The 11,276-nt window shown below is 41.8% G+C and overlaps 1 protein-coding gene across 3 annotated transcripts; it reads right to left on the bottom strand.

Moving 5' to 3' along the window:
* Positions 1 to 591: 591 nt before the first annotated feature.
* Positions 592 to 9,536, bottom strand: ipcef1 (interaction protein for cytohesin exchange factors 1). Of its 3 annotated transcripts, none has more exons than XM_062397441.1 (11): positions 9,318 to 9,536; positions 7,217 to 7,270; positions 6,743 to 6,782; positions 6,209 to 6,378; positions 4,258 to 4,331; positions 3,631 to 3,702; positions 3,477 to 3,541; positions 3,134 to 3,258; positions 2,615 to 2,963; positions 1,773 to 1,963; positions 592 to 1,658 (listed from the first exon to the last, which is right to left on the bottom strand). In XM_062397441.1, exons 1-11 carry the CDS (start codon positions 9,390 to 9,392, stop codon positions 1,458 to 1,460), a joined length of 1,416 nt encoding a protein of 471 aa, XP_062253425.1. In that variant the 5' UTR covers positions 9,393 to 9,536; the 3' UTR covers positions 592 to 1,457. The 3 variants fall into 3 exon arrangements, with proteins under 3 accessions (XP_062253425.1, XP_062253426.1, XP_062253427.1); XM_062397442.1 differs by lacking the exon at positions 9,318 to 9,536 and adding an exon at positions 8,705 to 9,097; XM_062397443.1 differs by lacking the exons at positions 6,743 to 6,782; positions 7,217 to 7,270; positions 9,318 to 9,536 and adding an exon at positions 6,485 to 6,607.
* Positions 9,537 to 11,276: the final 1,740 nt, after the last annotated feature.

The raw sequence follows: 11,276 nt of genomic DNA, 5'->3' as shown, positions 1-11,276 counted from the left end.
TGTCCGCCAGACGTGAAGCTTAGTACTGGTTGTCCTCCTTCAGGGAGTTTCTCCACACAGGAAATCTGTGGAGCTTAACTTGAGGGCCCATTGGGTTGATCACTACTCTTAACAAGGCCCTTCACCCCCCCCCCCCCAGATAACCAACTCTAGGAAGAGTCTTTGCCGCTAAAACATCATTTGAAAATGCCAATTTCTTTTAGCCTTCCTCTGATCTATGCCTCAACACAATCCCGTCTCTGTGCTCTGCAGTCTGTTCCTTTTGCTCTCATGTGCATTATCAGCTGTCACCTTACACAAACAGAGTCGTGTGTGTGTCTGTGTTTCCAAATCCTACCCAATCAGCTGAATTCACCACAGGTGGACTCCATCTAAAATGTTGAGGCATCTCAAATGTGATCAAGAGAAATGTCAGGCACCCGAGTTAAATTCTAAGCATCTCAATACTTCCGTTTTCTTTTTAATATATTTACAAAAATCGCGTTCAAGTCCCATTTTAGCGTAAAGCTGCAACATAAAACTTAGAACACTTGAATGCTGTCTCGTACAACCGTTATCGCATGAATCTAAATAAAGCCACAGTGGAATACATTCACTTTCGTAACAGTTTATTTCCCTATATACAAACAATCAAACTGACTTTCATTCCAGAACACATATCAAAAACAATTAACATCCATTTACAACTATTTACACTCAGTTAATGTTCAATATGCACGACAGATGAAACTTTATTCAGAAAAATGCAGCTCTTGTGCCTGGGGCTTGGTTTTCGCTCCTTTGCTTGGTCGGTGCTTCCTGAACCAGTTGCTCTGTGGAGCTGTGGCTGGGCACAGTCACATAATGCCCGTTACTGGACGACCTCCTAATTCTCTGCTTAGCTGGAACTATACATGTCTTGGGTTTGTTGGCCCAAGCCGAGTATTTTAAACAATTTCAGCTTTTTTTTTCCTGAGAATTATCCACCATGTATCCTATGTTTCCTGGCTCAAATCTAATTCTTTGTTAGTAATTAAGTCGTTATCACATTGTTAATATATTACTGTCAATGTTTTGTTGGTCATAAGGGTGGGATTCTTCATTGTTTAGGGTTTCCTACTGAAAAGGAGGAGCTCAGTTTGTAAAGTAGAGAACAACGGATCCATTATCTCAACGTCCTCCATTATACCAAATATTAAAAACAACGTATGCATAGGTTCACAGATTTACATTTTAAAAACAATCGCCGGTGAAATTACCTAATCTCACAAGTCAAAAGATAAAGTATGACAAAAAACACTTTTCACTGTGAACTGATGCTCATTTATTGTCTCCAGTTAAAAACTAGAAACACTTTTCTTCATTAATCCGATTGACAGTCGGCTGATATGGAACAGTAGTCTCAATTGAAAACATCAGTGTGTGTGCGTGTGTCTGTGTGTGTGCTTAAGTCTGGACACAGTAGAAATGAGAAGTCTCTATAAACTGGTCTCCACCACTGGAGCAGCACTGACTGATGCCGCAGCTTTCGTGGCCTGTGGCGCCACCTGTTGGTTCAGTTTCACGCAGATCTCCTGCACCAAGGTTCCGTTGGCCTCCTTCCACTCTCTGAACTTGTGCGATGTGAGCTCCTGCTCCGTAAGCACCTGCTCGATTACCTGTAGGTCTGCTTCCTTCGACTGGGACGGAGGAGAAGAGTGCAAAGGCAAAGTCAACCATTTAGTTTACAGTGCTGTATAGAGATAGAAATAGAAAAACAGCAGAAAAGCAGTGGGAAAAATACTGAAAAGTACCTTTAACGTGCTGTTGAGTGTCCTGATGAGGTGCAGTTTATCGTTGATAGTATGGTTTTTACAGCGTTTTACGAAGGAGGCCCTGAATTCCCTTTTAGTCGAGGGCTTGCGATCTCCTATTGGCGACAGGCTGGCCTGTTTGAGATGAATGTACAGCCTCTCCATCTCATCCGAGCCGTTCCCATGGTCCCCTGCAACAAGGGGACACCATGTCATTATAATAAACGCCCCAAAGAGGACGCAGAGCCACAGACAAAACGCAATGCTTTGAAGAGAACAGGGTACAAAATACATTGGGAAATCTGAAGGATTAAATAATGCCAGAAACAGGAAAGAGGATATTACAATTTAAAATCACACAGTACAAATCTAAATCACAATCTCCTCTGCTTAGAAGTAGAGCCCGACCAGATTATTGGTTGGTGATAAACAAAATCAACCTATACGAGCCTTTCAAAGATTTCTAAGTGTCTATGTTTGACCTTATGACAACCGTAATTTTTACAGAATAATAATATTATGCAGAAATTGTGCCTTTATGTTTTGATTTGATGTAAAACATATCTTCATATTTCAAAGTCCATATATGTGGTCATACTTGTGTTTTCTTTTTTATTTATAACTAGAACTAAAAGGCCCAAAAATCCTCAAAAGTCACATTGTGTTTCTCAGCTACTCATTGGTGGTAGTTTAAACCACTAAATATGTCATATGTTGTTAATCAAGATTCGCACAGAATTCTCTGAAAAATCAATGAAAATGTTGCATAAAAGTTTAATGAAGGGAATGTCAGGTCAGATTTTAAAAGTATAAAAAGCATCAATACCACAACCGAGTCTCACCTTTATCTTGAGCACCTGAATCCTCCTTCTGTGATTCCACCTCCACTGCAGTGTTTTCCTCCTTAGCCGCCACATCTGAAGGGCCCCTGTGAACTGAGCTCTCCATCACTTGAGGGCGCCCATCTGCCTCCACCCGCGGAGGCTGCAGCTGCGAGTGTACCTGAGCCGAGCACACCACGGCCACTTCCCCCGCGGGAGGAGACGCCTGCGAGACCAGGTCCAGCCAGGACTGCCGGTGCTTGGCGAGCGAGGAGGCGGAGCTCTGCGACGTCATCGTGCTGACGGGCGACGAGAGCAAACAGTTGGTCTCGCTGGGGGCCGCGGAGGAGTAAGGGGGAGGGAGGGTGCCCTGGGAGACAAACACATCCGGGTCAGACATACTAATCTAGCAGAGAGTCAAACAGAGGTTTCTAGTTGACAAAGGCAGTTTTGCTTCATCTGGAAATAAATAAATGATGTACTTATGACCACAATTGAATGGCTGGTGGTGCAGAGTGGCAGCCAGAGATAACGACTGACCTGATGTGTGCTGCCGGGTGGTGGTGGGGCCTCCACAGAGCTCCGCAGCGTCTGTTCAGAGTATGGTGGAGGGGGGATCTCTGTGCTTTCAGCCTCTTCATGGTCACTGGCCTCACTGTAACACTCTACATAACCACATGTGTGTGTGTGTGTGTGGATAGGATACAAAGTTAGAAAACACAACATGATATATTCAACAAAAAGCCAGAGGAAAATGTATATAAATAGTATTTTAGAATTTTTTTTTTTTAATTAAGTTCATATCAAATTAATACGTTTTAAAAAGCATTTTTATTTAGTTAAAAACAAGACTATTATAGATATAAGGAGGTTCACAACTCACCGGCCGCAGGGTTTTGTTCTGTGGGCTCGTACTTGATGGAGGCTAACCCAAGCTTATTCAGCCATCTGAAACACAAAGAAATGAAAACTCAATAACCTTCCTGACAAAACAATAAATGGATAAAGGGATGTCGGATTTTTTTTATGTGACTTACAAGTTCATCTCCTCGTGGCTCTCGGCAGCAAAATAAAACATCATGACCTGTGGGTGACAGGCTTTGAACGCACTGAAGGAGGAAAGAGAGTGAAGAGCAGTTCAGACAGGATCCGAGATTCAGAGGTTCAGTTCGTCACAATGAACAACATGGAGCTGAGTTTCACAGGTAATGTATTACAGTCGAGCACAAGCGTTGGAACAGTTTACTTTTTACACTTCCAAAGACATATTTAAGGTTCAACTGAAGAACCACATGTTCTCGCTTGCTGCCCTTAGGTGTTTTTTAAATTAACGATTTAGCCTAATAGTCTAATATCTTTTATTTCATTGTATTTTCTTTCTTGTGTTTGTCTTTATCATTATTCAGCATTTTGTTCAGCTTTGGTTGTTTTCATTGTTTTATAAATAAACTTGAGTTAACTTTTTGAGTTTTATAACAAATTACCATTTAAACTCTAGTAAAAAAAATAATCTTAAAATGGATTACACTTCCTATCATTGTGTTTCTATATTGGTCAAAATCTAACATTAGATAGAGTTCCTTTTAAATTTGAAACCACGAGCACTGGGTGGCTTATAAAATCTGCTAAACCAGGAAGAGAAGAGAGTGTGAGTGTGATCTTACTGTTTCTTCTTGCACTCTATGGCTCTGTCAATCACGAAGTTGGTGAGGTCAATGTAGCCCTCGGCTTTCTCTGCCTGCAACACACAGATTGAACAACAGTGAGTGTCTGAGGATTTCAAACCACTTCCTGACAACGACACCTGCCGTTATGTTGCATTCGGCGACTGCTTCTCTTTTCACCGACCGACGTCATCATGCAAGTAAATCATACATGTCACTCATGTCTGCCTGCACGAGGGCCTGATGGGGCATGTGTGACACCCTCAGATACAGGAAACTGGGTGACAATGGGTTTGTGGTTACTGCAGTAACAAGCGTGCAGGGAGACAACTGAGACAGAAACCAGTGTCTGACTCATGTGCAGCCTCCAGTGTCTCCCACTGCTTCTGTGCTGTGTGTAATTACAGTGCTGACATGTAAATCAAATGCACCATTATCAACTGTGTGCCAATTTAGATTTTTAAATACGAGTTAAGATACTTTATATTTAATTTCTTTCAGCCATATTTTTGTGATTCTTTTAAATAATTGCAAGGAAGAAAATATTTCCTCTCGTCAATACATGATCTCTTTCCAACAATCTTTATTCAGATCAGACGGAAGTGAATCATAACTACTCAGAATGACACAGTATGACTTTGTAGACGTTAAAAGTAATCGGCAATGAAACATCGTTTAAGCTATGTTTTAACCTATGGACTCAAAAACACTTGATTTTTCTAATTTTCAATCAGAACGTCAGTAGTGGATGAACTTAAAATTGTCCAAAAATAAGCAGTAAACTGTCTAAGGCCAAAGAAAAGATTATAGGTCACTAAAAACAGAAAATAAGTGTAAAAAGAAAACTGTACTTTTATGTGTGAATGAAGATATTCATTTACTTACAGTCTTCCTGCTGCAAAGGAAGTTAATGAAGCATTTAAAACAGTAAATGCAAGTCATTTTTATAAAACCCTGTATCTGTGCAAAAGTGGTGTATCTGTTGTATCTTTTAAGATAACACTGTACTGCAGGAAGTAACACTGCATTTTGAGGTGTTATCACAATGGTGAGAGAATGACACATATCGAGGGCAGACTAGTTTGTCAGTGGTTTGTCCCTACAGCCGAGATAACGACCTGCAAATAACCAGAGGAACTAGCAGACCCTAACCCTCGCCTACAGACTTTAACCTCAGCGAGGTGGTTTGGGATGAAATGGACAGAAGATGAAAGCAAAGCAAACTAACGCAAGTGATAGAAATGGACGGATCAGTGCAGCGCAAAGAGTGTGCTCGATAGCTGAACGAGACAAACATTGAGAATGTACCATTTGAAATTCATGAATTTCAAATTCATGAAATTCATGAATTTCAAATGGTACAGATGGAGGAATAGAGAGATAGATGGAGGTATAGAGAGAGAGAGAGAGACAGCGAGAGAGAGAGAGAGAGAGACAGAAGGAAAGACAGACATAACATCACATTTCATTTCATTTAGCTTTTATCCAAGTGCATTCAACCATGAGGGTACAAACCCAGAACAACAAGAATCAAGAAAGTACAATTTCTTCAAAAAATAAACACTACATAGTGCTATAAGTAAGTGGCATTTAAGTGCTAATAAATTGTTAGTTTAAAATTGTATTCAAGACAGACAGACAGACAGACAGACAGACAGACAGACAGACAAATGGACAGATGGACAGATGGACAGATAGACAGAGCAAGATAAAGAGAACGGTTGGTAAGAAGGAGTGGTTAAGAGAGGGAAAGAAAAAGAAGTTTTGTTCTATTTGTAGTATTTCCATGTAACTCAGGATTTGTGAAACTGCCGGAGCTGGAGTTTCTGGTACCAGTGATTTCCTGCGACATCCACCTCACATGAGCGACTCTGACACCGTTCGACTCGACATGTCGTCTACATCCTGAAGGGTTCCCCTGATGAAAAGCTGGTTGAGAGAGGACACTCACCAGCTGGTTGTTGTACCAGTAGAACGCCGTCTTCTTCAGCACGAACCAGAACTTCTTCCATTTCATGCCCAGGAAGCCTTTACTCTCTTTCTTCCTGTACAGCCAGCCCTGGTGGTCGGGCAGACCCAGCTCCTTGACCGAGATCCGTCTCCTGCTCATTGTGCCATTTCCTACGCAGAATGAAACACACGTACACATGAACGCACAGAAACAGAGCAAGATCAAGCGTTGCTTTCGAGGGAAACAAGAAGTACGAGATCCCCCGGGACTACCTACCCGTTCTTGTTACGGATCCACCAGCGATAGTAATATCAATATACAAATGTCAATGCCGGGTCCCCACGGAACACAAGCTGCTGCCACACTGAGCTGAAGTAGACGTGTGCTGAAGTGAAACTAAAGTGTTGTCTAACAGCCCACTGCACACACTAATTGCCCTGTCGCTTTGCACACGCCCCCCCCCCCCACACACACACTGCAGAGAGGCGAAAATTATAGTTGTGGGCAGGCCACAGAGACAAAGTGACAGCTCACCTCCTCTGCTCTTCTTCTTGGATTTGTGTCGGAGGGAGACCTGTGGGAAGAGAGCATTGTACAACGTGAGGTCGCAGGGAAGAAGAAGAAGAAGAAGAACACCTCTGACCTGATGGCTGTGAGGAGGAGGCCGGGTGTAACATCCTGTTTCTTACACAAATGTCAGATGCACGTTCTCCTTGCTGTTCTCTCTATTTCTCTATTCGCACACACAAAACATACACACACACACGCACACAACTTGTCTGCAACATCCTCATCCGTGACTTTCCGTCGTTTGCTTTATCTCCGTTGTTCATTAAACTATAAAGGGAAAGCGAACTAGACTGACGACAGGTTCTACATCGCCGCTTTCAATAACCTTTTCATGTCAAAGGAAGAGAAGCAGAAGTGGCACCAACAATGAAAAGCAGAGTCAGGATTCTGTCTCTGTATAAATAATTGACACAGACAAAAAGCAGAAGAGATACTCACAGGGTTATAGTCATCGGCAGCCATAGACTGGGACACGGATATGGGGAAGGCAGCCTGTTGACAGAGAATAGAAGACTCAAGCTTTTCGACTGCCTGGTGTGGGCTGAAGAGGTTACTACCCACAGGTACATGTTCAGAAATGAGCATTGTTGCTCCAGCGTGACAAGAGGAAGTGACATCATGGGCAGAGACACTGTTTCTCAATTTGGATTATTTTACAACCCTTTTAATTCGAAAGGACAATGACCAAAAATATGTAAAATAAAACACACAAGTGAATTGAAGTAAGGCTTTAAAAGCAACTGGAGGCTGAGTCAGAAATAAAGTGTGAATCTTTGCCATGTTGATGAGCAGCACTGAGTCGGCTACAGTGACACAGGGGTCACGGTCAGCGATTACATCTGACGCATGCAACAAGCGCCAATCGTGGAGGAAGTGCTGAAACAGTTTACTTAATGCAAAAGCACAGATAAATAGACAACATGGAGTAAAACTAGAATTAACACATTCACTTTTCTACTTAATAAAAGTAGGAAGTTTACATTTAAGGAGGTGGAGTTGAATGATATCTGCCTGCTCTAATTGATTCGGTGTAGTTGTTCACTTTAAAATGATTTTTAAAAAAAGAAAAAAAGAATTGCACTCAGTGGAGCAACATCATCCAGGCCCACAGCCCCACCACTGTTAAACCACTTTTATATTAACTAGATTTAGGTTGTCACTTCAATCTGCACTGACTTACACACACTCAAAAAGATCAGCCCCTAAACAGGCCTCATTTTCTCCCTCAAGAGCCTGATCTTGATCCGTAGCTTAATGTAATGGGTTTTTCCCTTTTGTCGTGAGCTACCCCTCCAGACAATTTCATGGAAATCGGTTGAGCAGTTTTTGAGTTATCCCTGGAAGTAAACAAACAAACAAACAAAAGCAGCCGAAAACTATAGGCTTAAAAAAAAAATCATCTAAGCAGCACAGAAAACATCGTCACAAAATATATGTTGAGAAATCCAAGTTGCCATTATTGTCTAACTTCCTCTGCGTACTTAGTTCCTTATTTGTAAAGTCACAGAGCTGCCTGGGAGAGATAGAGAACGCCACACACGCACCAGATCAAGCACTCGAGGACCACTGCTAAAAAAAAAATAATAATTGCACAAATAAATTGGGGTAGGATTTCACAGGGAAACCACACTTTTCACCACAGTGGGATCTCTCTCACACCTCCACATTGGCAGATTCAGTGAGAACACACACACACACACACACACACACACACACACACACACACACACACACACACACACACACACACACACACACACACACACACACACACACACACACACACACACACACACACACACACACACACACACACACACACACACACACACACACACACACACACACACACACACACACACACACACACACACACACACACACACACACACACAACTTCTAAGCTCCACAGGAAAAGACTCGTACCTGCTATTTCTTCAAACCTTCAGAGCCCCACTTCACTTCAGGCCCGAAACACCTCAGTCACACCGAGTCTCCTCTGTGACTCCAGACAGCTCATACACACTGGCGCGATGACAAGCTGGCAGCTCTTATCTCACACTTCTGTGCATCATCGTGTGCGTGTGCCTGTGTGCGTGTGCGTCTCCTGTCTTGCTCAACACCAATGGCTGGTTGTGGATGTTGATCACCACATTAACCTCAGCACAAGTGGGACTGTGAGTGTGTCTTTGTGTTATGCAACTCACTTCCTGCTTTTCGCTGCAGACATGAAAAACTGGAAAGCGTCATTTTAGTTAAGTTCCATTTGAAGTTACGTGTCTGTGCTCTTTTTAAGACAAGTTACATTAAAAATCAACTGAACCATTAAGCAACCACGTTCTATCTTATATATTCTATATCCATCTATTTTTTTTTTTTTGCTTTTCCAGACACAAGGAAATTTAAGTTGCTCCTCAGAGGGAAATAACAATTGGAGAAAGGTAAATTGGTCGTTAAGAATTCATAAAGACAAATAAATGCCTAACATCTTCAATAAACATTAGAATACATGTGATTTGATAAAGTACATTTACTGTACCTTCCACCATGACCCCAGAGACAGGACTGTGTTTCGACAGCTCTGCTCAACGTCTGACCAAACCTTGGCGAACATGTGGCTTTTAAAAACAAAGCAGAAACTCGGGTCAGCTGGTTTCAGGTGAGCTGACGTCAGACCAGGTGTGCTGCCCCCTGCTGAGGCGTCAAGGTAACGCCCAAACTCACCGAGAGTAACACATTTAGTTCCACTTTTATTTGATCTCAAATGGAGCCGTTTGTGACACTTTTGTCATCTTTGGTCATTTTAGTTAAACGAAATAAAATAATCACGATAAAGAATTCTAAGAAAGTAATTGCAATGACCACACATGACCACTAGATGTCCCTGCTATGCAGCTGCCATATAAGAGGAAAGAACAAATTCAGTATTTAATTTACCCTGTGTTTGTGTTTGATTCATTTACAAAAGGTTGTAAATGTAATGTTTTCAAGTTATATATTTTAGATTGTAAACAGTCAGGACCAGGATTTCTCTGTGTGCTGCCCTCTATCGTCACCTTCTAGGAAAGTAACACCAAAACTCACAAAGTGTACAAATTAAAATATTTAAAGCTACTTTTAGTTTTTTTTTTTTTAATCAGACAATTATTTTTTCCAGGAAACTCTTGCGATGACCAAGCATGACCGCCAAGTGTCACTAGATCCCCTCCTCTGTACTGCCATATTATGAGTCACCACAGAAAGTCAGTGTTTTGTTTTAAGTAAGAGTAAAACATTGTGTTTGTGTTTAAATAACTTGGTGCTTCAATACACTAGGTTATTGTGGTTATTAAGAATCTCATTCTTCTCAATTAGAGAGAGAACAATACACAATGTAAAAAATACAAAAACAAATATATTGAAAGAGATACACATGTTGTGGTTTATAATAGAATGTTTGTTATTATATTTAGAAATTAGGAGGTATATATTGTGCAGCTTCTTTACAGAAATTAACAAGTAAAAAATGTTACTACTAAAATACACACCTGATTTACCAAAAATTATTAATAAGGTTAAAATAAAATTATAATCTATCTTATTTTTTTGGTCTTGGAAAAACATTTTCCCACATTTAAACATTGTCAATGAAAAGTCCATTTCTAAAGACTTATTTTGGTTATCTATAACACCTGCTCTCCCCTGCAGAGAGCGCCCTCTACGTTCATCAAAATAAAGCTACTGTTGCAGTGTGGAAAGGCCAGGGCCGAGCCAGACGAGTGCGACCACTGCATATTTTCTTATCATCTCTTTGAGAAAAATACATATGGGTTTTACTTCGGAAAAAGAAGGAGAAAAATAAGTGTTTCACGTTACAGGATCCGCTCATAAGCTCAAGGAAGCTGCGGCCTGGCTGTCAACACGCTCAGCTGTCTCCTTGAGGAGCTGGTTTGCAGCCACAACATCTCGAGCTGCAGCTGAACTCAGATGCTGCCTGGATGTCCTGGCCTGCGTCTGATGGCTGTGAACCCGCAGACACATTCCTCAGCCCTGCGTTATTTTAGTCTCTGTTTCATTTCTACTTAAATAGACAGGGGGACTGCTCTCTCTCCCCAATAGCTATTGTAGAACAGAGAGCAGACGAGACCCCTCCTCCCTTTATATCTTTCACATTCTCACACCATCGCTTCCTCTTTGCCTCCCCTCCCATTTGTTCCCCCCCCCTATCTTGCTCATCCATATCAAGTGACTTCCTTGTGTTGCACCCCCAAAAACCCCTCCATCCCAAACTCCTCACCCTTTAACATTTCAAGTGAATACGTTGACCTAAGTCAGACATTTCAACCTAATTCACTTTCTTCTTGTTTCTGTGTTGGTGGGGGGGGGGGGAGGGGGCCTCAGCATGCCACTTCAGGATGGTTTAAAGGGGGGTATTTTCACTGAGGGCGAGTCCTGGTGGAAGTGAGGTAATCCCGCCTGTGACTCGTGTCAAAGGCCTGAAGGATCCGTGGGAATGCGG

This window comes from Platichthys flesus, chromosome 10 (assembly GCF_949316205.1).
Source record: "Platichthys flesus chromosome 10, fPlaFle2.1, whole genome shotgun sequence".
Taxonomy (NCBI): Eukaryota; Metazoa; Chordata; class Actinopteri; order Pleuronectiformes; family Pleuronectidae; genus Platichthys; species Platichthys flesus.
Note: the sequence above shows the minus strand (reverse complement) of the source record. Positions and strands in the feature narration are given on the sequence as shown.

Bases quoted from the DNA above. Each gene is read 5' to 3' on its own strand.
- ipcef1 (XM_062397441.1), bottom strand. From the start codon at position 9,392: ATGTTCGCCAAGGTTTGGTCAGACGTTGAGCAGAGCTGTCGAAACACA. The intron at 4,332-6,208 runs GTGAGTGTCCTC...TGTGTGTTGCAG, and splicing joins ACTGGTACAACAACCAGCTG to GCAGAGAAAGCCGAGGGCTA. The intron at 3,703-4,257 runs GTAAGATCACAC...TTCCTCCTTCAG, and splicing joins ATAGAGTGCAAGAAGAAACA to TGCGTTCAAAGCCTGTCACC.